The sequence below is a fragment of the Passer montanus genome, unplaced genomic scaffold (assembly GCF_014805655.1).
Source record: "Passer montanus isolate IOZ18808 unplaced genomic scaffold, ASM1480565v1 scaffold3, whole genome shotgun sequence".
NCBI lineage: Eukaryota > Metazoa > Chordata > Aves > Passeriformes > Passeridae > Passer > Passer montanus.
In genome coordinates this window covers 21,716,810-21,743,782 of record NW_024367707.1, presented here as the reverse complement: position 1 = coordinate 21,743,782, position 26,973 = coordinate 21,716,810, and the positions used below count along the sequence as shown (strand labels likewise).

The window sequence follows — 26,973 nt, the reverse complement described above, 5'->3', positions numbered from 1 at the left end:
TAAAGGAACATTTCATATTTCATTAGCCTTTAGCTGGTATCTATTTATTACATTCTAATCTAGAGTGTCAGAAAAAAAGATTTTTTTTTGTTTGATTGTCTGTTGTTCAGTATACTTGTAAGTAGTAGAAATGAGGAATAGCCTGTAGCTGCAAACTAAACTGTTTTCTCTATTTCAGAGCTTTAGTAGGATACTGGTTTTAAAGGTTTAGTTATAACTATACTATTAAACTAATCAAAAAGAGTTCATGGTGGATTGCTAAAATGGGTGGGCATGTTAGGCTCTGCAACAATTCCATACAGTTACTTAAGTTTGTGTTTCTTTTTCTGAACCAGGTGTTTGGCATTGGAGTTCCGAACCCCTATCGATTGCGCCCATTTATTGGGGCACGAGTTCCTGTAAATAGCAGTTTCTCTCCTATCATAAATATCCATAACCCTCACAGTGAACCTTTGCAGGTGAGCATAAGAGAAAAATCATTAAATGCTTGTTTATGGTATTAATCTGAAATTTTGGTTGTTTTTGTTGCTTCTTAAAATACTGTTTGAACTTTAGCACTATTTGAGGACATGTATTTCATATTATGAGATTTTTTTATGCTCAAATGCAAATCAGTTTTAGACATTTTAGATTATAATTGCAGATCTCTTAATTTCCTAAACTGAGATTTTCCAGTGAAATTCCAGTTTTTAAATTAGTTGTAATTACTGGAAAATAAAGATTTAAACTTCACTGGTAATTAGGAGGAATACTGAAGCAAACAAACAGATCTTTTAATCCAGTGATGCCTCTTAGCTTCATCCTGTCTGGTTTGCACAGCATACGGTGTTGTTTCAGTATACCCCAGTATGTAATCTTGGAAACCATTCTTAAGTTTGGGCAGGATTGATGTCTACCTAACCAAATTCTGATTCTGGTAAGTGATTCACAAGCAGTAAAATGCTTTAGAAAGCACATGAAGTGTAGCACTAGCAAATGGCTACATGAGCATTAAAGTGAATTTGTAAGATATTCCAGTGGTCACGTAGTCACTAACCTATGCCATTGCCCATGATAATACCTGATAAGTAAACAGGATCCCTTTAAGATTGAGTGCTAACATTTTCCTGTTACCCACCTCAGGTGGTAGAAATGTATTCCAGTGGAGGTGATCTCCATTTAGAGCTTCCAACAGGTCAGCAGGGAGGTACAAGAAAGCTGTGGGTGAGTAGTCATGTCTTGCAGCATTCATTGTACTTGTTTGGGAGGTTTTATTTTGATACGAGCTTAGGCTTTGAGTTTGTGGGGTTTTTTTGCTAACTTTGTGTTTTGTCATGTAATCATTTAAAATACCCCATTAAAAAGAAAGCAGTAACAGGGTCTGTTAATATTATGGTAGTAGGAGTTGAATGAAAGGTTTAATTAAGATAAGCCATATGCATTGAGCTGTGCTGTTTTGAAATGTGAAGAATAAAATTATTCCCATTAGAATGAATTACACCTACCTGAGCTTTTGGTCCTGGAATCCTGTGAGCTGGATCTAACCCACAGAAAAAAATATACATATTTTTCTGTTTGGTTTGTTCATTAGGTTTTTTAAAATTTATCTTGGCTTTTTTGATGGTGCTGGGGTTTTTTAACTTATAAAGTCCTTCCTGCAAATTACTATGAATGCACACATGGGTTGAAAATGAAGCTGAACAAACTTAGGGAAGAAAAATCTATTATGGACTACTAAATAAAACAGCAGTGTGTGTAGCTGAAGTAAATCCCTAGATCATGAGTTGAGAGTGGCTGGAAGCTTCTGGAAAATACTCCTCCATGCATGCCCTGCAGCTACTCCCTACTCATCACGTCTGCTGCTAGAGACAAGGTAGTGGGTTGGATGGACTTCTGGTCTGGCTCATTAAATCTGGTTTGAAGTCACACATACTGATATCTTTAAGTGAAATAAAATTTAGAAGCATCCTGAAGGTACAGTTCTTGGCTCCATGCTATATGTCACACCATTGGTAATGTCCAGCTAGATACAAAACCTATTTTACTTTTCAGTTAGAATTACTTGATTTTTTGATGACTGATTTTTGGTCTAGGAGAGACTTCAGAGCCATTGGGCTCCTAAGTCTGTCTCTTGCTCAAGTGTATCATTACAGTAATGTGACAGTTATATTTGCTTTAAGAGGGTATTTCCAAGTGAGTTACAAAGGACAATCACAATTCTTAATTCTTTTCTGGAGAAAGTCCATTAGAATGGCAGAATTTTAGTTTTAGGTACAAAAGTAGCAAGGAAATAAGTATTAACACAGATCACAACATTTTTAAAAAGGCTGTGGAAACTGATACTGAGGGTTAGATGGTCACATGAAAATGGACATTAAAGCATTAATGTCCTAATCTTTTGACACTGCTTTGGTCAAATTGCATTGCTTCTAAAGATAGCCCCTAAAGATAGTCAGGAGAACTCAAGGGGGATGTTTTTCAGAGCATGAAGCTTTTCAGCTTCTCTTGGCCAGGTTGCCAGTTAAGGCAATGATGACTCACATGTGAAAGCTTCCAGTGTCTGGCAAGGACTAATCCTCTTGTTTCCTCTATCCATCCATTTTCATCCCCACTGGTATGCATTTTCGTATAACCATTGGTATTTCAAAACAATAGGGCAGCTTTAAGAAATCAAGCCAGTAGGAGGAAACACACAGATACATACATCATTGTATTGGTTATGTCAAGAGCTGCACTGCAGTTAGAAAAACCTTCAAAGCAGCAGAAATTACTTGAGATATGGTGTTGATACTTTGACATATGGATATACATAATTGTATAAAATTGTTCTGATGCCAAATGCTTGCATGATTGGATGGAGCAGTCTGCATATGCAGGAGTATTTTTTGATCTGACCAATTTTGGATCCCTAGTTACACATATGGAAGAGTCATATCACATCCTTTGATACATTAATGAATGGCTGCATTATGTTTGGCCTGTGAAAACAGAACTTGAAATCTTCTTACTTTGATATTCAACAGCTTTCAAAATATACATCTGCAGTCATTGTGCCTTACAAAATTTCCAGTCAAGGTTTTCATCTTCTATTTAAAAACAAAAGCCAAGTAACCAACCAAAAATCCTATCCTCAGACCTTCTGTAGTGTGATGAGGAAGACAATCTGATGCTAGTATTTCAGCTGTAGTGCTCAAGTTACTCTTGTGCTGCAGATGTGTTCAGAAAATACAGAAAGAGATGTCTTTTAAACCCTGAGTGCAGATTAGAAAGGACAGAATAGACATGGTACAGCAACTGAAATTAGTTTTTACTTTCTCCTGTAAATTACATGGTGACTAATAAACTTCGAGCTCCACAAGCTTCTAGCTGCATGGAGTTATGCACTGTTTTAGTTTGTGTTTAGCACTGAAACTGTATGGCCTGTGTCTGCTTTGGAGAAAAAAAAACCCACTTAGAGTATGCCAAGTCAATATTTGATATTACTGTCAACATTTTTTCTTAATATCTTTTGTTTATTGCCAGATTCTGCTAATGTAGTCTACTGTCTTTTCACCACAAATTGAATACATAAAACTTGAAATCATAGAATTGTTAACTTAATCAAATGGGACATGAAAGTTCTCTTGCATATCCCTAGTTTTAATCAGTGTCATATTAGATGATTACAATTGTCCTTTATAAATGTAATGGTAATTTTAGTTGTATGAAGCCTATCTCTTCCTGCTATTGTAGCTTTTTCACTTAACACAATTATACTCAATGCTTCTATTGTAATTATTTGGTGTGACAGCTTTTTTTGTAATTACTGTGCTCTCATAGATGTTGTTTGATTATTTATCAGGAAATACCTCCCTATGAAACAAAAGGAGTGATGAGAGCCAGCTTTTCTTCAAGAGAAGCAGATAATCACACAGCCTTCATTAGAATAAAAACAAATGCCTCAGACAACACAGAAGTTATTATTCTGCCTGTTGAAGTAGAAGTTACAACAGGTTTGTGAAAGAGTGGTTGGGGTTTGGTTGATACTTAGGTTTGTTTTGTGTTTTGGTTGGGTTTTTTCAATTATTCAAATTAATTAACTCTTAGTATAATAAGAAAATTGTAACTTTTTTTTTTTTTTTAAAGCACCAGGAATCTATTCATCAACAGAAATGCTAGATTTTGGTACACTACGAACACAAGGTAAACCAGTCTTCAGTTCTCAAAGTATTGATCAGGAATAGGGTGGGGAGGGGAAAGCCCAGTACCTTTGTACTGTTCAGGGTTGCCTGTGGAATGATGCTTTTAAAAAGGCAGATTACAACAGTAGGTCACAATAGTGCACAGATGTAAGCAAGCAATAGTTTGCACACCAAGTTGTAAGTCCAGCAGTAAGGTTAATGTTACGCAGTTGCATGTGGCTTAGTCTAAAAAGCATTTTGGTTCAATTAGTTTGTGAACTTGTCAAAGTTGCTTCGCTTCTGGGTAAGTCTTAATAATTTTCAGACAGGGGAAAAGTGAACATGTGCAAACTTAATCAAATGTTTTATGATAGGATCTTATTTTAATGTGCCTTTAACACATTTTGGCTTAACATTTTACATTATTATTGTTTAGTGATAAAAAAGTAGTAAAACTACTAGTGATCAGAAAGTAGTAAAACTAGAGATATTTTTTCAAATTGTAAGAGGGATTTGTTACTGACAAAAAGCAGTATTTATCTTCTGTTAAAATAAAAAAGAGCTTCTGAGAAACTTTTTAATGCTACTTCCTTAACATATAAAGATTTTCAAGTAAGAGTAATTTCTTCTGAACATGGTGCATCTGAAAAAGTCATCAATTGTAGTATTTTTAGCCTGTTCACTTCTTAATGTGTTAGAAATATGAGTTATAAGCTGAAGCATATAATACCTACTAATATACAAAAAGGCAGTTTTGTGTCAGATTCTTGGGACTAGCTATTTTGACTAGCTGTTCTGTCATGTTAGTATAACTTCATAACACTGAACAGTGGAGGTATATAAGAAACCAGATAGTGTAAATGACTTTATATAAGATTCACATGTTAAAATAGCCTAATACTGAGGTGTGGTTTTTGTTCTTTAACAGATCTGCCAAAAATTTTAAATCTGCATTTATTAAATTCAGGAACAAAAGATGTGCCAATTACAGTAAGTTTGATTTCTTTCATTTTGAAACTTTCTTCATGGATTTACTTATTCTCATAAAAATTGATGACACACAGGTTTACCATGTACTGGTCAGAATTAGAAGCTAGGTGATGTGTGACTGAAAGTGTAACTTAATAGCAGAGCAAATAATTTTTATGCGTGTTAAAATTAATTTGCATCATAGTCTCCTTCGAATGTTCTGAATAGCATTTTTTGGCTGTACCTGCAATATCTGAACCTTTGGAAACTTTTATACTTGAAAACACTAATTCATGTTCAGTAGGTGAGAGATTAATATGGAATCTGCAAGATTCTTTGTCCTCATCACATTTACACATCAGTATGTAAAGTGGTTCCCCAACATAAGATAAGCCAAGAGTGTAGCTTTCAAGAGCTGCCTGTAAAATTACCCTTTTTTTCTTGAGCTTGTCTGCTTTGTTGCTTGAAATAACAAAAGAACCCAAACACTCTAGGGCCCTTTGCAGTAAGACCACTGGAGCTGAACATGAAGTGCAGCCAGCTTCAGAATTCTGGCATTTGGATTTTCTACTTTCTGTTTTCATTTCAGAGTTTTGGCACCAGTCTGGTAGTCCGCCTTTGCTCATTCATACCTTTTTGCGGTGTGATTTTTCTCATTGCCCACTATTTTTCTCACTTCTTCCTTCTTCCCTTCCTGTCTTCCTTCTTTTCCAGATTTAGTTGTGTAGCTTGCTATACCTTGTCCCAGTGCACTTCACAATGTATTGAAGTGTTGAAAAGGAACCAGAGGAGCCAAAACAATGACTGAAGGATTGGCATATGTTCCTTACTGAGATCTTAGAGAGCATCTCTCTGTTTATAAAGCTTGATAAAGCTTTATAAAGCTATAACTATAAGGAACAGTGTTTTAATAGTAGAGATCTAGCAAAATCTTAGGATACTGGAAACTGAGGTTAGGTGAATTTAAAGTACAAACAGGAAACATTTTTAGTGATGAAGATAAGTTTTCACAGTGACAATAGATCATTGCAGTGCTTGCTAAGCTGTTATTCACTAATAATTTTCAAGAAAAGAGAAACTTACAGTATACTGCAAACAAGGGAAACTTACAGTATACTGCAAAAAGATTTTATTTCATTGAGGTCCTGATGCTTATTGCAACAGTGAGGTCAGGTGATCCTATAGGAATCATGGCTTTGTAAGCTATGGCACAACTTCCATAGAGAGTTTTAAAAACCAAAAAGACCTGTATAGGTATATGATTTTTTTTTTAATTGAGAGGGTTGGTAAATTCAATAAATTGTTTTTCCAGCTGTGTTTGCATGTTTGTCTTCTTAGATTTGACAGTTTGCTTGTTGGTTGGATTTTTTAAAAATTTTTTAAAGTGTGCAATATGCTTGCTGTGTACAATGCAAATAACTATATTTTCAGACCATCAGTATCACTTCTAATACCTGGTTGTGTAGTGCCTAATTTATACTCCTCCATTAAAAAAAATACCCAAGCCCATCCATTTTTTTTAAGCTATGGTCTTTGGACTATGGGCTGTAAACCATAAATACCAATCTAATGGGAAGCTGCTACTTGATAACCTTTATACATGTCATGACAAAACTTTTCCAGAGAAATTTTTTTTTACTGTGTATTAAAGCAGTTGATTTGGTTTTTTTAAAGCCTTTGGGACTCACTTGTGCGAGGAAAAAGCTACCACACAGGTCCAGACATGATGTGTTTTTCAGGGTATCACATAGCACATTAAGTCAATTGTTCTTTTCATTAAGGGACATCTTTGTTGGGAAGTTTGTAACCTTTCTAGCTTTTGAAGCACTTTGTGAATTTCTGCTGCTGTGCCAATCAATGAATTTCAAAGTGGAAAGTAAGAATTTCACCAAGAAGGGACTTGATGAATAGCTTACTTCTAGGAAAGCTTGACAAATAGACTTCTGACCCTTTAGAGCTAGTTTAAAAGTAGTGAGACAGACTGTCTGACAAATTTCATCTTAATGTCAGAAGAAAAGGCCAAGGCTATATTTAGCATGTGTTTAAGCTGGGTGCTGGAGGAGCTAAATATCTTCAGGTCATCAGTGTGTGAGAGACTGCTAATACTGTTGCCAGACTTGTAGTTGTTCTACCTTCAAGTACTTAGTCATGCTATGGTCCAACAAACTGGTTAAGGAAGATAGGAGCAAATAATTTTCTTTTTCAAATTTTAAAACTACTTATAATATCTCCCTCATTTTTTAGGGTTTGTTCCATTATTAAGGATAATAGTGTTTACTTCATGACTGGATAAACTAGTCATGCTGCAACAATTAAGCCATTCTGTCAAAAATCTGGTAAATTTAGATTGTTGAACACTATTTTATCCCTTCTCTAAAATGAAAATTTGGTGTTTCCTTATGGCACTTTAAGCCTGTTTGCTAAAAGCAAAGGGATAATTCAAAACTTGAGGTCGTGATGATCATATTTGCATGAAGAGCCAGGAACTTCAGGACAGCTTTAGTGAAGCTGAATTGTATCAGTTTGAAAACAAAAGTGTTTGTGTAAGAAAGTATTAAGTTCTGTCCCAGCTTTAGAATAGGGATTAATTTGTTTTAGCAATCTGCAAGAAGTAGTTTGCTTCTGTGTTGTGTTTTCATCTTCTCATTTACGTACATGCATCTCAAAACTATCAAGGATTATAGTTTAGTAGTAGCTTGTTCCATGTTCTGGATGATTCTTCATGGAGAGAGTGAACTTTAATTAGTTGGGTGTTCCTCTGTTTAAACACAAGGCCAAGAAATTTCTGACAGCTGTGTCTGCAAAAGAGAATAAAACAGTTCAGAAGTGGTTCTGACACTGGTGGCCTTAATCTGCTACCTGTAGCCACAGGGTTTTTTCATCCGTGCTGGGTGGGCAAGACAAAACTAGCTTCAGGAGCCTTCTGACTGGTAAGCAGTATAGATAAATATGTGCCAGTCTTCCAACCCCTACTCTTTAGTTTATTAGAATACGTGTAGCCCAAGAGTCCTTAAACCTTCAAAGTCTTTCTCAGGAACTCCTGCAAAAGCACAGAGTTTTAGCCCCTCTTTGTGTCCTTTAGAACATTTAGATTCTTAATTTTCTGCAGTTGTGCTAAATATTGAGTGTGTCTTCACAGAGCAGGGTCAGGAGTCTTGAGTGGGTCATTCTGTGGGAGAGCCATGTGTTGCTGAAGCATGTCTATTTAAAATTATTCTTCCCTATAAAAGTTGCTGTTAGGAAATTTTCTGAGAAAACTGGTGGTATTATGTTCTTGATGGAACTTGTTTTTTTGGTGATTTTTAATGCATACTTCAGGACTGGTTTTACTTGAGCTTTATTTGAAATAGGTTGAAATTTGAGGAAAGTGACATTGAAAGGATTCTTAAGGATGTTTGGTTTTTTTTTCCTAGTTGTCTTAATTTTGTATTTCACTTTATAGCATGTAATCAAGCAACAAATGAGAAATGTGCATTATATAATTCACAATTTTTCAACAAAACAGTGTAAATTCCTTCCTTAACTAAATTTACCAGCTGTAGACATTTTGAGTAAATACATGTAGGTTTGATACACTGTTGAAGAGATGCATCTCTGAAACCTGCCATTTTTCTGGTAACAGGCTGTCCTTTTGAATATTTCCAGTTTGATTTACTAAATGAAATCAGCATTATTTCAAATCAGTAATTAAATAAAGCATTTTGCATAAAAAGAGCTTCTAAAAATGTTTATTGTCTCAGTCATCCAGAAGTTATGAACTTTATCACAGCTTTGTTTTCATCTGCTTTAGGAGGTTTTTTTTTTTAAGATATGTCAAGATTTTAGTTTTGTAATGTGGATCTCATTAGAAGAAAGTTTACATAGCTATTAATTGACTTAAGAAGAGAAATACCAAATATCTGCACCCCATGTATGCAGATATGGTGGTGGACAAAGGTCATTGCTATCAATCCAAAATCTCTGGTTGAGTTAATGGAGATTATTCATTAGCTGCAGGAGTAGTGCTGCTTGTTCCCACTAAAGGATCATGTGGTCTGCAAAACTATGTTATTTATGCACACTTTTATGGCTTTAATTTACAATCAAGGACAGCTTGGCTTGGAAGAACTGTAATTTGTTTGTACCACTAGCTGTCTGCCTTGCTCCTCCCAAGAAAGGCTCAGCTGCTTATTAAACAAATGCTAAACCTCTGCAGCCCAACAGAAGGTAAGGCAGCACTCATTTCAGTTTTCTTAATTCAGCATCCTGTGATTTGCTGTGGCTTAACAGCTGCTGAGCAGCTGAGCTGTTCTTAAAGCAGGAGAAGACAGCTGGGGAGGAAGAATCATGGCAGCCATCCTAATTTTAAGCAAAACAAGAATAAGAGCATTTTAAATGCTTCATGCCCAGTTTCTCCATGGAATCTAGATAGAGAGTTTGCTCGCCATCTTTATAGAGTCTTCAGATGACATGGAATCCCTTATCCTGCTGCTTAGCAATGAGTACCTCTACAAATCAGCTCTAGCTATTAACTGACACAATAGCCCTTCCAGTGAAGCCCATTCACCTTTCCCTTCAGTTTAAAACAGAAAATCCTAAGATGTAAAGGTTGACCTTGTAAAGTGTTAGTCTAGAACGAGTAGTCTAGAACAGATCTACAAACTGTTTCTCTATACAGTTAGTTATTTCTTTCTCTGCAGAAAATGGGATTAGAGACAAGGGAAATGTCTGTATCCTCTCTGATAGTTGCACCAGTCAGCTAATAGCTTTGTTAGTGAGTGCACCAGAAACAAATAGCCTAACTGTTGTATCCCTGAAACATTAAGAATAAAAATTAAATCTTAATTTAAATAAGGTTTGTTTTCTATTTTATAATTGTTTCTGGCCATACTGCCACTTAATTCAACATCCTCAAGGAGAGCTCACTGTTACCTACTTTTCTGTATATTGACTGAGTAATTTGTAGAACCTGAAAAAAATTTTAAAACCACTTGTAATGCTGCTTTCTTATAGGAAAGACAGACCTGCAAGAGCTTGAGCAAAAGTATTTGCAGTTCTATCACTGTGAAAGCATGTTAGCAATGATAAATTTACAGATGCTTCATATTTTGTTTGCAGAGTGTTAGACCTACACCACAGAACGAAGCGATAACAGTATATTTCAAGCCCATTACGTTAAAAGCCTCTGAAAGTAAATATACCAAAGTTGCAAGCATTAGCTTTGATGGTAAGTACTGCTCCTCTCTTCTTAGAACTGGTCAAGTGCTTCTGAAAACTTACTGAAGTTTCATTGATTATTTTCACTCTCATAACAAAATACTGTTTATAATTTTGTGAAAAAAATGGGATTTTCCTACCTGAGAAAGGCTTACAGTTCTTCTGAACTTCAGTTATTTCTGGAAGGATTGTCTTTGTTTATGATCAACAGGTATCTTAGACTGCTAAATTCAGATGAGGAGAGAAGGTATTCTTAATTTTTCTAGTAAACATAACTGTATTCTTATGTTAAGGCACTGGTTATTTAAAAGTATTTTTATTTTAAGCAGACATTTATTTTTGGGAAATCCGAATAAACAAGGTAACAAGTACAAGTTACTCCTGGGGAAATTTCAATTTCAACAACAAGAAAATTTTTCACAACAAAAACAATCAGCCATTGAAATATTCTCCCCAAGAAGGGGTGGATTCTGCCATGTTGGGCACTTAAGATCAATCTGGCCAGGATGCTGAGACATCTTGTTAAACTGTACTTCTGCCAGGAAAGGTTGGACTGAGTGCTCCTTGAGTTCTCCTTCAACCTGGTATTCTATGATTTTTCTCCTACATAGTGACTTTAAATACTGTTCTGACATTTTGTAGAAAGGCATCTCTGTTTTTATAGAGATTTTAATCAACTATTAGAATGGTGGTAACTACTCAGATATTACTGCTTTAAGATACTAGTTGGTGCTGTAAGTCTGTCTGCCTGGATTGCTTAAAAATGGAATCTTGTGCACGCAATAGTTGTGATAGACATAATTTTAGAAGTTGCATGGAAAAAGAGGAAAGAATTGATTTTTATTATCATTTATGGATTAGCACTTTAGAAATTTAATAGCTCATGGTTTCTAAAACAAGTGAAGTATATTTTAGCTTATACATTCTAAAAGATGAATTCTGTCAACCTGAGGTGATAATACATTCAGATTTTGAAGCTGGTGGGAATTGTTATATGAGGACCTACTGGCTAACACCTACTGGCTAACATATGGTGCATCTTAGAAGGAATGGTGGTTCCTGGGAAAAATACCCAGTTAAGCTGCTTAATGTGTTTAAGGAATTGACTTGATGAATTCTTATCAGTGAAGCAGCCAGCCCTAAATATTTGCAATTCCTAATTACATGCTGGGGCTTTAGGGGCTTGGTGGCTTTTCTTAATTACTATTTGAATACCTTGATTTTTTTTTTTTTTTTTTGGCACTACTGCTGCCAGACTAACATTGCTTGTTCTGTGATCTTGGAGCAGATCTGTGAGCATCACTCTTGGTGCTTGTGTAGTTTGAGTTCTTACATGGATTCTTCTTATCTTTTTGCAACATTTAGCTTGTCTTTAATTTCTTCATTTTTAAGAAGTTGTTACATTTCTGGCCCAAAGATCCTCTCAACTGCTAGTTCTAAGCGAGGGGCCCAGCAATCTCTGGCTTCTGTTCTGTTTGGAGAGGGATAGTTTTAGTCCATATTTTTAGTGGAGACTTCAATTCATCTGGATCCAAATTATCCTCTGGATATGTTCAAGTTATTTATATGACAGCAACAATCAGGCTTCCCTATTGTAGAAAAGCTTAGTAAATGAGGCAGGTCATCTAACTGCTGTTAAATGGGAAGGTTTCAGAATTGGGATCTCTTGTTTCATAGACTTTACACCGTGTGAATTTGGTTATTGGAATTCCCTTAAGCTCCATGTTTTTCCTTCCACAATAATTAATTTCTGGGCTAGCTCTGTGGTTTTATTCTTCCACTTATACTAGAATAACTTAATGGATCAATTTTTGTCAGCTTTAACAAACTTCTTATATTCTTGTGTGTGCAGCATCAAAAGCAAAAAGAGCATCACAGTCTTCTGGGAAAATAACTGTTAAAGCAAAAGAGAAGAGCTATTCCAAACTTGAAATACCATATCAAGCAGAAGTGTTGGATGGGTAAGCTTCCAGGAACTAAACATAGTTCAAAAACTAAATGCTCTAAATTAGTGGGGAATATTCCTGTTTGTAAACAAATGGATAAGGTAGTCTTAGCCATTAATAAGTTGGTTTCAAGACTTGAGTTGAAATTGACCTTAGTGAGTTGTTTTTCAGAGGAGTTGAAGACTGTAGATGAGACATTTTAAAAAAGCAGTATTGGAAATATTTCTGCTTTTGCTGTTCTACTGGTATATGGAGTAAGGATAGAGAAAATACTTTTGGTTTTAAGAAAAATTTTGGAAGAACACTATGTTTCCTTGGATTTTATTACTTATTTACAAAGTATGGCTAAGTTGACTTTAAAAACATTTTGAATGAGGTGCTATTTTATCAACAGAACTGGCAGACTATTTTAACAGCTAACAAACTAAACCTTACTTTATCGGAATTTTTGTGCTGCAGATACATGATTTGGCTAATAAAAAATACATATGATTTGAAAATTTTCTTAATACTTCAACACTTTCATTTAGTCCCCCTATTATTCTGTTACATGTTTTCTTATCTTATTTGATTTACTTAGTTATTGACATCCCTGTAGTGCTGATAATAGAGTTTCAGCATGCAGTGGGGTATGTACCTTTTTAGCTGTTTGAAATAATGAATTATTTTCTTTGTGTAAGGAAAACACTTTGAGGAAAATCTTTATTTTCTTTACTCTGTTTTCTTTTAATAGTTATTTAGGATTTGATCATGCTGCCACACTCTTTCACATCCGTGACAGTGCTGCTGATTCCGTGGAAAGACTGATCTATCTGACAAACACGTTCAGTTTTGCAGTCCTTATACATGATGTTGTGTTACCAGAAGAAGCAAAACCAATGTTTAAAGTAAGTACCATTTCAGTGAATGCTGTTACCTGTTAGTAAATGCTTAAATGTGATGCACTTTTTTCAGTTGTAAGTAACCTTGGTCTTCATTGTTCACTGATCTAGGTCCAGAACTTCAGTAAGCCAGTCTTAATTCCACCCAATGAATCAAGATATATTTTTACACTTCATTTTATGCCTTCCACATCATCTGTTCACGTAGATAACAATATCCTCCTTATCACCAATGCTTCGAAATTTCACTTACCTGTCCGAGCATACACAGGATTTCTAGATGTAAGTACTTTCCTTTTTTTTGGCAACTTCTGTCTAATTAGAGGCAGACTTCATAGGACTCTTTAATTCTGTATTCTACTTTGGTGTCTGCTGAAAATTCTTTTTTGTTCCCTTTAAGTCTTTAGATTTACATAGGGAGTTTATTAATGTAGACTTTTGAGATTGTCATGGTAGTGTTGTATTAAAATTATTAATGTGGTTTTTAATGAGCTTAGAGTTTGAGCACACTTTATATTTCACTTATTTTAAAATACTTTTATCAATCTTTCTAGTACTTTGTACTGTCTCCAAAAACTGAGGAGCGATTTATAGATTTTGGCATATTGAGTGCAACAGAAGCTACCAGCATTTTGTTTGCAGTCATCAACAGCAATCCAATAGAGGTGAGGAGGCATTTATTTTTAGTTTATCTTTTAAAAAATTTACATCAGTGTTGTTGCTGAAAACAGTACCTTTTGTTCTTTTTAAGCTGGCTATAAAAAGTTGGCATATTATAGGGGATGGTTTGGCTGTAGAACTTCTAACAACTGAAAAGGGAAACAGAACAACAATAATTGCAAACCACCATGAACTACAAAATGCTACTGCATCTGATCAGTCTTCAGTAAGTAAACCTTTCAATCCATTGCTTTAAAGATAGGTGTAGGAGGGGAGAAAAGAGACAAACCTGTGCAAGTTCTTTTAGTTTCATTTTGGCAGCGGAGAGATAAGAATTCTTAATTTTTGTTTGAACTTGAGTATGATAAAGCATGTAAGCTTCCTAAATTTATTTTAAGGAACAGCATTATATTTACCCTTTCCAAACCTAACCAATCTCGATACCCTCAGATGGTGCTTGTTGTTAATCTGGGATGAGTGGAAATTTATCACCGCAAGGGAATAGATAATTTTTGTGTTAGTCACGTATATGAACTCATTGTTTATCACTGACAGTAGTTTTAAATGGATTTTGAGTCTGGTTTTCATGAAATTTCTTTTTGTTTAGTGGAATACCTTGGTAACTTTTTCTACCATTTACAGGTGATCCTTGCATCAGGCTATTATGCAGTGTTCAGAGTAAATTTAATAGCAAAAGAACTTGAAGGAATTCATGATGGAGCTGTACAAATCACAACAGATTATGAGGTATATTTATTGTATAATAAATGAGTGTTGCCCAAAAGATCTGTTTAGTCTTTAAGTGTTATATTAGTGGGCAGACTGTAGCATGAGTTGAGGTTGGAAGGGAACTCCAGCTTATCTTTGCAAGTTAACCCTGCATGATACAACAGGAATGTTACTTATGCTTTTATTATGATTTTTGTCCAGCTTTCAGAAATATCCATTTAAATCTGACCTAATGCTTTGCATTTTGGGTTTTTCAGTGGCATGACACCTCCTTAAAGCATCAATGCAGGGATCTTGGGGTGTATCAAGCTCTGATAATGTGCTTCTCCATAGGTTGTCAGTTACTGAAACTAAGCTGTAATATCAGCCATTTTTGTCAAAATGCAGTGTGAAAGCTGTTTTGGAGAGTCATAGAATCATTAAGGTTTAAAAAGACTTAATATCACCATGCCCACTAAACCATTCTGCAGCTTACCACAGTTTGCTGGCACGTGATATAACTGAATCCTTGCACTGATTATTATGGGAGAGAACAACTGGTTGCCTCAACTTCATGTGCCTTGTTTTTGCAGGAGACAGAGTCTAATAAATAATGCAATCTGTATTTAATAACTTTGTGTGATATATGATAAAAAAACCCAAATGTGACTCTGTGCTTGTAAGGCCAGGAAATTATATCACTGATGGTGTGGTTCTGATGGTGCTACAGAAAATGAGAAATTCCCAAATTCTGCCAGTTATTGGAGATTTTAGTTTTCTCCTAGTATATCCGCACATGTGTGTGACCCTTCAGCTACAGATCTGAAGCGTTTTATTTTCTTGCTTGTTACAAGTTATCCTACTTGTATTGGTACTTGAATTTTATTGCCATCTCTTCCAGCTACTTTTTCAATGTGTGTCTCAAGGTATTACAATAACACCATGTTTTGAGAATTTGGGTTTATCTTCTTCCTTCAGTTACTTTATAGATGTTACTCTCCTGTTTTCCAACAAAGTAAGCCCCGTTCAAATGAGACCTATATAATATCCCATTGGGGAGCTTATGTTTCCAATATGCTTTTCTGTTCCATGTAGAAGAGAACTGAGGATGGCTGAGTAAAGGAGTGCTTCCTGACAGTATGCAGTTCACAATATGATAATGGGTTGAAATCTTAATTCATGTCTCTGTGTTTTAAATGTCTTTATAATCCTAGACTACATTAATTGTAGAATTTTAGGGTTTTGTTATTCTATGCAATTTAAAAGGGGAAGAGGCATTTAAAGGCTGGAAATGTAAGGGTTTTTCTAAATTTTTCTTGGTGTTTTTTTTGTTTGGTTTTTTTGTGTCCAGATTTTAACGATACCAGTGAAGGCTGTGATTGCTGTAGGCTCATTGACCTGCTCCCCAAAACACATTTTTCTTCCACCTTCTTTTCCGGTAAGAGAGTTGGGGAGGATTAAATGTTTACTTGCTGTGTTTTTTCTTTATATGCCCTTTTCAAAGGGCATATAAATTCATATAAATTCACTGTCCTGAATTCAGTGTCCAGTTGCTGGAGAGGTTGTGCTACCAAACTATTATGATCAGTTTGTCATTATTTTGGGTGTTGTTTGGGATTTTTCCACTACGTGTTCCAAGCATGAATTGTCCCTACATCTTCTAATAGCCCAATTGAATGGGATCTTGGAATACCCATGTAATGGGATAGATCTCATCAGAGGAAGATAGGTCAGTCAGCAGGACTTCAGTGGGTGTTTGCTGCAATTGCCACATATTCCATCTTCCTGCTGATCTCCTGTGTCACAAATTCTTCTGAAGGCTTTTGCTACTCTTGAGATCAAACAGTCATGCCTGCAGTTGCAAAGGTCACAAATTGCTTTTTATCTTTAAGATTTTTTTTTTTTACTATATAGCCTTACCATTATATGGATGCTTATTGAATTGAGTGCCGCATCTAAAACTTCATTATGACCTACTTCATAAGCTTTTGATAAGTTAAAATAGCTTAAAGATCCACTTTCCTTTCATTCACTGGAGATAAAGCAGTTTTTGCACTCTCTGTCTGAATCTACTAGAATGATTAGAAATTATTATCATTACAATGATTATGAAGAAGAATTCTTGTGAAGAATGTCCCCTTTGAGTGCCACATAAAAATATTTTGTTCCATGTTGGACCATAAAGAAGTAATATTTTTTAATCTCCTTTGAGTTTGTTCCAGCTGAAATGGTTAAAGAACTTCTCAGTATTTTATAGTAATAAGCCCAGTAAGTAATAAGGGGGGTTGCTTGTTTGTTTTGTTTATTTTGTTTTGCTTTATTTTGTTTTGGCAGATACTACTTCTCATAGCACCCATGTTCCTCAGGCATAGATTCCTTGCTGTCATCGTTCTTTCTCTTCCTTAGGTTATTGTGATTTTTATTGTCTTCATGCTTTTTCTAGGAATGTTTTCAGACAATTATTCTTTCAGGGGCTCTTTGGCCTCCTGCATTTTGTTTGGGAGTATAGATTCAGATATAATTATCACCTTTGACAAGATAATAGACTATTTACTGTGTTCAAGCCCCAAGCTTTTCAGAGCAGTCAGCTTCACTTACTACTTCCATTAGTTGATCACTTAACTCTTTTTATATTTGGAAGCCTAAAATACTTACTTTTACTTTTCTTGGAATTATTTCAAACGAAACTTATGCTCACTGAATTCCTGCTAATCTAACATTTAGTTCTTCTGTAATGCCTCTATTGCTTATGAAAATAAGCCTAAAATAGCACCAGTTCTTTTTGTTTCAGTGTTTGGTGGAGAAACTTGACAGCTACACCATCCAGGAATAACTAGGTGCTACTATTTTAGTAACACATGCTTTTCAGTTCATACTTAGGATGTAATTCTCCTGCAGCTGCCTAGTTCCCAGAGCTGTCTGTCTGTTTATAATTTTAGTGTATTTGTACCTAAGTGTGATTTCTGGTATTCTGTTGAAGGTTGTCACAATACACTGACAGTGTATACAGGCCTTGTAAAGGTCAGCATCTTGATTTAAACAAATCTTAGCTCTGTTGACTTCTGCTTCATAGTGTCATCTTTGCCTCACAGTGCCACCTCTCAAATCTTCCCTGATCAAAGCTCATCTTTGAGGACCTCTATGCTAAATGGCATTGTTCTGTTTTTCTTATTACTGATGGACAATTTTTCCCCTTGTCTGTTGTTTCATGTCTAAATGCTATGTAAAGATCTTAGTAAAATACTATTTATTTGTTCTAGACACTTTAACAAACCTGTATCTTGTCCCATTGATGACAATTTGTTACTCATAGGAATTCACAGATGAAGCTCAGATATACTTCCTAATTCAGTTTAACAGGACTGTACTGTTGAGGATTTATTCTTGTACTTTCTTTCCCTCTGCAATTACTACTGTTGAGACTGTTGCAATATGTAACTGTTTTCTGAGGCCACAGGCAAACTTTGAACCTGCATAAGACCTCTTCCACTTAAACTTAGAGAATTTTTTTAGAAGTCTAAAGTATTGATTTAAGGGGAACAAGAAAAACATGTTCATTAAAAGATAGCCTTGGATATTATATTTGCTCGTACAGCTATTTTTTTTTTACATAAATCCTAAGTCTCCCCACCAGTCCTGAGTTGCGCTTTTATCTGCTTTTGTTACAATTATTTGTTTCATCTATGCATATCAGGGTAGAGTGTTGAGGTAAGGTGTAAAATATGACCATGGAATCATTGATTGACAACTGAGGCAGGGGTAGAGCTTGAGCATTGTGAGGATTTTGATCATGACAATTAAACTACGTTTTCTGTGCTTAAAAGGTGAAATGATGTTTGACTCAGAAAACGAGACAGGCTGTAAAGGTGTGGGGAAAAAACGTCCTGTTTTCTTCTTAAATGTAGTTTTGGTGTGTTGTGTCTTAATTACATTTGGGAGCAGGAAGGAGGGTTTTAAAAGCCCTCTGTCACCTGTCATTTTTGTAATCATAGATTTCCTTTACTCTTCTCTTCAGACCATTTCTGATTTTTAGCAACTAATTTCGATTTCGAATTGCCAGCAGTGATCTTTTACAAAAAGACCGTTTCCCTTTAGTAATAGGAAGCTCAGCAAACCGAAGTTTTCTCTCGCCTTTCCTCTTCTGATATTTTTATCATGATTTGATTAAAGAGAGCTGTTGTCCGAGCCCTTCCAAGATACTTAATTTTCAAAGAAGGATGAACTGTGTTTGGAAGCAGATGGAGGAAAAAATACAACTTCACGTAAACTTACTACCTTGGAGTGTTGCAAATGGCATTTCTTTAGGATAGCGTAGTTAAAATCGCAGTTTAATATTTCAGCAGTGCTGTGGTCTTTGCCACATAAATAGATACATATGCTGGGGAAAAATGCATATCCTGCAGACTTTCTTCTTTTATTTTCCTTAGGGGAAAGTAGTTCACCAGAGCCTGAACATTATGAACTCCTTTTCTCAGAAAGTGAAAATACAACACATACGGTCTCTGTCAGAAGATGTAAGGTTTTATTATAAGAGGCTAAGAAGTAATAAAGAAGATTTAGAGCCAGGAAAAAAATCAAAGGTTTGTTTGTCTTATTTCTAAACATTTAGAAGTTCTCTTTTCTCTATAGCATATGTAAAGTTTCTGTGTTCAACAGAAATCTTCCCTCTTTTTTCCTTTGGTTGTTAGATTTAATGTGTTGTTTAATTGATCGGCTCTTACATGTTTTGCAGATTGCAAATATTTATTTTGATCCTGGTTTACAGTGTGGAGATCATTGTTATGTAGGACTGCCTTTTGTATCTAAATGTAAGTAAAGTTCAACTTTATAATGAAAATAATTTAAAATAAGTTTTCTCCTTAAGTAATGATTTTACTTGAAGATTTATAAAAACCCTATTTCCTACAGCAGATTCTAAAGTTCAGCACAGCATAGCAATGCAAGAAGATGCATGGGATACTGACTGGGATTTGCATGAGAATTTATTCAAAGAATGGACAGAAATAAAAGAGAACTCAAGCCATAGGTAAGTATTTTATTCCTGTTGTTTGCTCAGGCCTTAAGTCAGTAATAATTCTGTGATATGTGTGCTCTTATAGAATACAAAGCTTCTTAATATTGCTGTGCTCTTTAAGAGAGGGGGCTAAGAAGGAATTGCTTGGTCTTCTCTACAAAACCTTTAAAGAGAGCATTTTAAAAGTTAAAAAACAGTAATAATTTTCCTCAAATTAAAGGCAACACTGAAAGTTACTATTCAATGAGTTGATGGAGTTCTTTACAAGATTGTAACAGCAAGGCAGTCTCTACTCCACAAAAATTTCTAAAACCAGATTATACTGGTTGTTCAGTATTCTTGTTTAAACTGTTTTAAATTAGTATCCTCAAGATCCCTTTTAAGATTTCATAAGGTTTTTTTTATTACCACACGATGACATTTGCATTGCAATGAATTACAAAATTTTCTTGGATTTTACTTTGAGAAGATTAATGGTTGCTACTTAATATTTAGAAAAATTAAACTCTGTAGATTGCTACATATCTTTTAGCCATCTGTCTTGTCATACATAAAGTTGATTTAATCTCCAAGAGACATGAGTTAACGTAAGCAGCGTGTGTGTCTTTTGTGTTGATAGCATCCAGATTACCCTTTCAGAAAAAGCATGTGAAGAAACAATGTCTGTATGCAACTAAATAGAATAACAAAAGCAATCCCCTCTTATCAGTTCTGTGTTATAATGGTGATATATTATAAACTCCTGAGAAAATCTGATCTAAACAGAATTCTCTACTTAGCCGCACCAGTAACTTTCAAGAATGTTCGTTCTATCCCCTAGCATAAGAGAACAGTAAAGGAGAATGCTGCTAAAGATTAATTCTGAATAAGAAGTAGTTCTAACTTGAATATACAATGTTTTAATATTATTTATTATATTTTAAAATATTTAATACTTTTTAAGAGAGCTAAAGTTACTCAGCTCTCCAAAAGATCATTCAGGGAAAGAAGAGAGAACTTCTGAAAACAAACAGGTTGTGACTTGGACATTTGGAGTTTTTCCAAAATATTTCTCTGGGTTTGAAGCCTAATATTTTGTCTGTTTTGCTAACTGGAGAGCTTAGTTTCAGTTCATGCTGGAGAGCTTGTGGGAGAAGGGGACTCAAGTCTGTTGTGGAGGTTGTTTAATAGCAAAGAACTTCATTCACTGATGGAAGTAGTGGCTAGCACCAAGTATGACTTGTTCAAATTTGCTTTAGGTTTATTAGACAGAGGTGCAGGCACACAGTCTGTGTATCCATTGCATTTAGAGTAGATGTACTGATTTACTGTGCCTATGCAGGCAAAATACATTTTCTGGGTTGTGGATGCTATATGGAATTTTTTCCTTTCTGCTGGTTTGTACCTTTGCAAATTGTCAAATAGATTTTGGGTTATTTTTCTTATTGATCTGAATCTCAGTGATAGTCTCAAAATTTGTTTCTGCAAAACATAAAAGTAAGTTTTATAACTGTTTCTCCAGACTGAATGCTGTATTTGAAGTGGACACAGATCTTCAGAAGAATGTTCGGTTGAAAATTACAGCAGAAATGTCCTGGCCGTCCATCCTTACTTCCCCACGCCATCTAAACTTCCCTCTTACCAACACAAACAGCTCATCAGTAAGTTATTTTAGTGATAGTATCATTTAAAGACATGTTTCTAATTGCATTAATAGTAATGTAAACTTATTTAAAAATTCTTTCTGAATAGGAAGAAGAAATTTTTCTAGAAAATCCAGCTGATGCTCCTGTGTATGTTCAGTTTCTTCCAGTAGCTCTGTATTCTAGCCCATCCACTTTTGTTGATAAGCTGTTAGAACGGTAAGTGTTGTGTTGTTGTGTTCTCACTGGGCAGAGAAAATGCATTTTACAAGAAATGAGTGCATGATGTGGCAGTTGTGTTGGTAGTTCATATTGGCCATCTCCAGAATTTGAATTGTTAGGCCAGTTGAGAACTGAATCTATTGCCATTGAACACACATCTGAATTTTTTAATGAACTAAAATGTGTTTACATTTCTTCTTTAACTTGATGTACAATGGGGGGAAATAAAAAAAAAAATCAAGTGATGCTTTCAGATGCATATTAGGCTACCATAGATACTTGATTTGTGCTAAAATTCATAAATGCAAGTATGTCATTACCTTCCCTGATCTTTCTGTGAGAAAGAAAAAATTGCAATTTCATTTCAGGTTTAATTTGAGTAAACCAGCTAATTTCAATCAGAGGACTCTAGAGTTCCAGGTCTTCAGAAATTGTGTATGTATTTCAATACTTTCTTGCTAATTTTAAATTCAGGTGTTTTAATATGAGTTCAGTCACACATGTTTTGAGGTTTCGGTATTAGTGTGGAAAATGTAATATAAATGTAATATGTGTTGGATATCAGGAAATTGGGAAAAGAAATATTTCTTCAAATGTAACTAATAAAGTGTCACTTTTTCTATATGCTTACATTGTAATACAACTGAAAGTTACAGGAAAACTGCATTTTCTCATTCACTTATTGGCAGGATTATTTTCTTCAGCACAGTGGTTACTAGTTCTAAAATTAGCAAAGAATTGATTATTCCATTGCTTTGTTGATTCTTTTAAGTGATTTGAGTATCGTGGACTAATTTTATGTGTGTGCATTTTCATATAGAGCATGCCACCCACATCCTAAGCACTACCTTTATCTGACTTTTCCCCTCCATTTGCAGTTTGTTTTAGATTACCATTCGATGCTTATTCAGTGTCTCAAGACAAATGGCAAACTTAGCAAAATACACTTCTTTGAGTAGCTCTTCTGCTTTGTTTGCTTAACAATGGAAAATTCCAAGGAGAAAAAATAGTTCATAATGGTTTGATACTAGTTTAGTGTTCAAAATATATATGTAAGAACTTCTGATCTTTTTCTTCCACTAGAACTTTATGAATCTATATGGGTGAAGTTTAGCTAAGTTCTGTTTTGTTGCGTTGTTCTGCTTCTCCATTAACACAAGCAGTTTACTAATAAGTAGGGAAATTCTTGTGCTATCAGAGTTTCTGGTTTAAAAAGCGAGAATATGTCATTGAGTAGTATCCTTTTTTAGGACAAGACCAATTTTCTAGCTAAAATAATGCCATTTCTATCAAATACATGTAAAAATGTCCTATTTTTTAAAGCCTTGTTTTGTTTGCCCCACCCTCTTAAGGTCCAACCACTACAGACCACTGTGGGACTTACAAAAGGCCTGGCTCGTCATTCCATTTTAAGTCTCATATTAAAACCTGGTGAGAGAAAGGCTGTCAAAGTAAAGTTCAGTCCAGCTCTTAATAAAACTGTTTCATCATTGATTGTTATCAGGTAAGAGATATTTCTGAAATAAGTGTGAGTTTTTCTGTTTATGTATAATATCATACTTGTGATCAGCTGTCAAGAAACTATTGCTTTTATAAGAATAATTGTAGAATCCTGCGTGTCTGCAGAGAGATTTAATGTCATTGTGACATGTCTTAGAGTATTTTAACTGTATTCATATATATTCAGTGATATAAATCCATAAGCCACTGTTACGCTTGCCACAGAATCACAGGTTTGGATGGGAACTTTAAAAGTCATTAATCCAACCCCCCTGCAATACCAGGGACATCTTCAGGTTTCTCAGAGGTCTCTCAAAGGTCTGTCTGATCTTGAATGTTTCCAAAGATGGGGCATCTACAACCTCTCTGGGCAATCTGTTCCAGTGTCTCAGTGACCTCATTGTAAAATTTATTTTTCCCTAAATATAATCGGAATCTACCCTGTTCTAGTTTTAAAACCATCACTCCTTCTCCTGTCACTACTGGGCCTATTAAAAAGTTTGTCCCCATCTATATCACAGACTCCCTTTACGTACTGGAGCTCCTGTGTGGTCACCCTGAAGCCTTCTCTTCTCCAGGCTGAATAATCCCAGTTTTCTCAGCCTTTCCTCATAGCAGAGGTGCTCCATCCCTGTGATCATTTGGTGCCTCTTGTCTGGACTTGTTCCAACAGGTCCATGTCCTTCCTGTGCTGGGAGCCCCAGAGCTGGACACAGCACTCGTGGTGGGGTCTCAGCAGAGCAGAGCCGAGGGGCAGAATCCCCTCCCTCACCCTGCTGCCCACACTCTCTGGATGCAGCCCAGGGTGTGATTGGCTTTCTGGGCTGTGAGTGTGCATTGCTGGGTCATGTCCACCATCTTACCCACCAATACATGGAGATTTGATTTCTGAAATACATTCTACACTGTCTTGAAAGAAGGGTCTCTGGTTTAGAGATGCCCTTTGCAAGATAAAGCTACAATGCAAGTTCAGTTTTTCTAGTGAAGAGAATTGAGTTCACTTTTGTGTCAGGTGTGATGCCTTAGTAAGAGATACAGATTTTAACTAGTATTTCACTGGAGTTTGTATGTTTTGGTGTGATTTCTTAGGGTTTTGTCTTGCAGACAGTACATTTGAGACCCCTGCTGTTTACTTCCATAATGTGGGGAATTAGCTGTGGAGCAGCTATTTGAACAGGATATTTGTTCTCCAGATTTGGGATATGGGCTCATAGTCTATGAAGAAGCTTTTATAAATGTTTCCCCTCCCCCATTTTTTTCCCCACAGAAATAATTTGACTGTAGTAGATGCCATAATGGTACAAGGACAAGGAACAACTGAGAGCTTGAAGGTTGCAGGCAAACCTCCTGGTCCAGGAAGTTCTTTACGCTTTAAAATCACAGAAGCATTATTAAAAGACTGTTCAGAAAGTGAGTACTTCTTGAGCTAATATGCTGAACAGAAAATAAGTTGTATTTTATGTGTAGAACTTGATGTGTGGAAATATTTTTCCCCTCTTCTAGTGACCCAGAAATTCAACTCCTTTAAATACATTAAAATGGCTACTTTATTTAGGTAGAATACAAAATATGTGATGGTTTTTGTTTGAACATGAGAATTAGGAAATAAAACAGAAGCTCTTTGTCTACTTAAATTCAGGACAGAGGAGGTAAAGATCTTGGCATATTTACTAGTAAAATCTCTAGTTCCTAAATTTAATACAGATTGGATCGTGGGTGTAACTTCCAGTGTACTTATTTTCTTCGCACCTTCGTAATCTTTAAGCACATAACCATTGGGAGAAAAAAGGTTGGGCATGTTCCTTGATGAAAATTAAATCCTAGCCAGATTCTAGTCTGAGATCAGAGAGAGGTTTTCTGCTCTGTAGCCTCAGGCTTGTTTCTGAGAGGAGAGCTAAGAGTAACTATATTACCTAAGAAACTGGTAAAAGAGTTTTAGTTATATCTGGTATTAAAATCTGCTTTGCTACTTTGCAGTTTTCCAGACATTTCTAAGTTCCATGTTAATTATTATCTGAGATTATTCTGCTTTTTGTGAGGGGTGACTAAGAAAACTTGAAGTAAAGCTTAGTCATTGCCTTTTACCTGTTGTGATTAGGGATTTTTTTTCTTTTTTTTGCTAATAAGATATATGTAGTTAAGCCATGTATTTTTTTAAGACATACCAAAAAAAGAAACAATAAAAACTGTTTTAATTCTTCTCTTGCTGGGACTGTTCACAGAATACCATAACATTAGGAAGTACATGAAAGAGCTTTTCAGCTTAGGTGATTTCTTTGTGGGACCTCAGTGCTGTCAGAGGTTAGGAGATTTGTGTTTGTTCTGGGATGAGTTAGAGGGTTCTGGAATTGTACAAGTGCCCTACCTTGACAGTGATGGGAATCTGTCTGCAGAGATACATTCCTACAAGTTAATTTCCATGGGCCTTGCTAGTCTCCCTTCTGCTGTAATACTGACAGAACTCTCCTCTGTAAAATATGAATATACTGAAGGACATCTGCTTAGCATAACACTAACCACTGCTGTTTGTTTCTAGAAATGAAATATAAAGAACCAAATTTCACACTCAGAAGAACGTTTAAAGTGGAAAATACAGGGCAGCTGCAGATTAATGTGAAAACGATGGAAATCAGTGGCTACACATGTGAAGGATATGGATTTAAAGTAGTTAACTGTCAGGAATTTGCACTAAGTGCCAATGCCTCTAAAGACATTGTCATATTGTAAGTGGTTTTTCTTACATCTAAATGGAGCGTTACATTTGGAATTTTAATTTTGTTTCAGAGGAAAACTCTCTTGGTTAAATTCTCAGGGCTTTTTTCTGAAGTTTTGAGTGTATTGGGGTTTTGTACAGTGTTGTACATCTATGACATTTTTCTCTCTTCTTGCAAACATTATTTGATTTTTTATTATACCATGTTTTTGTGACTGACTATAGTAGTACTTCTATTACTGTCCAGTAAGTATAACTTGCTGTGTTGGAATAATGTTACTGTATGAGGTTATATAAATTTCCCCCATTTAACTTGTGAATGCACATGGGACCTAGACCTACATATGGTTTTGCTGCATTGCAGTATGTAGAAGAGAGCCTTCAGTCCAAGGATTTTTATTGTAGTGCACAGTATTTTAGTCTTGAATATTTCTTCTGTTGCCTTAATAACAATGATTGTGTAGTTCTATCATTTTTTATTGTAAAAAGTCTCTGCACCAAACACTGATCTTGTAGCAATGCTTTGTTGTAAAGTTAACTATGCAGAAAATGGTATCTAAAGTTCAGAAATTTCTTCTGGTCTGCAGGTGAATGTATAAAATATTGCTGCAGTGAAATATTTCACTAGTATTTTTGCGCAATCTTAGTTTGTGATGAGACTGATATAGTGGTGATATTTTTGAAAAGTCAGTGACTCAAAGGTAACGTGTTTAAAAATCTATAGCTCTCACAGTGCTTGGTTCCATTACTTACTTAGACCTGCATTTTTACTGCATTCATAGCTTTATTAACAGGTGTGGTAGAACATTTTCAGGTATTATAACTTCATATGGTACCTCAGGAGCAATCTAGAATAAGATGTGTTAATGAACATAGTCAAACATATCTTGAGGTATTTGAAAGATACACAAGTATTTTTAGGCTGTGTGGTAATCAGTGGAGTTGAATTACAAGTTTTTTAATTTATAATTTATGAGTTATAAAAATTGCCTCAAATTTTTGTGCTGTTCATATGAAAAGTTCTGATGTGCTTTATGTTGTTTCCAGGTTTACACCAGATTTCACTGCTTCCAGAGTTATACGTGAATTAAAATTCATCACTGCGGGAGGCTCTGAATTTGTATTTATCTTGAATGCATCGCTTCCATATCACATGTTGGCAGCATGTGCTGAAGCACTGCCCAGGCCCAACTGGGAACTGGCACTGTACATAATCATCTCAGGAATAATGAGGTGTTGTGTGTGTTTTTTCTTACTGCTGTATGGGCACGAGCTGCCACTGATCGAATATGGGTTACACAGAAGCACATGGGTATTCAGCACATGCTCTCATTGTTGTGCAGTAGAATAGGCTAAAAGGAGATCAAATTGATAAGCACTCCTATAGATTGAATGAGAACTGT

At 35.4% G+C, this 26,973-nt stretch overlaps 1 protein-coding gene across 1 annotated transcript in view; it reads left to right on the top strand.

Moving 5' to 3' along the window:
- The window catches only part of TMEM131 (transmembrane protein 131), a 93,658-nt gene that overhangs the window by 48,852 nt on the left and 17,833 nt on the right, over nt 1-26,973 (top strand). Inside the window, 23 exon segments of the mRNA XM_039714234.1 lie at nt 336-458; nt 1,123-1,203; nt 3,821-3,971; nt 4,105-4,161; nt 5,068-5,129; nt 10,206-10,314; nt 12,157-12,265; nt 12,984-13,137; nt 13,243-13,413; nt 13,686-13,796; nt 13,883-14,017; nt 14,434-14,538; nt 15,851-15,937; nt 18,927-19,079; nt 19,232-19,307; nt 19,408-19,525; nt 21,015-21,153; nt 21,245-21,354; nt 21,726-21,792; nt 22,710-22,861; nt 24,125-24,267; nt 25,394-25,580; nt 26,618-26,803. Of these exon segments, the coding sequence (XP_039570168.1) occupies nt 336-458; nt 1,123-1,203; nt 3,821-3,971; nt 4,105-4,161; nt 5,068-5,129; nt 10,206-10,314; nt 12,157-12,265; nt 12,984-13,137; nt 13,243-13,413; nt 13,686-13,796; nt 13,883-14,017; nt 14,434-14,538; nt 15,851-15,937; nt 18,927-19,079; nt 19,232-19,307; nt 19,408-19,525; nt 21,015-21,153; nt 21,245-21,354; nt 21,726-21,792; nt 22,710-22,861; nt 24,125-24,267; nt 25,394-25,580; nt 26,618-26,803 (2,786 nt within the window).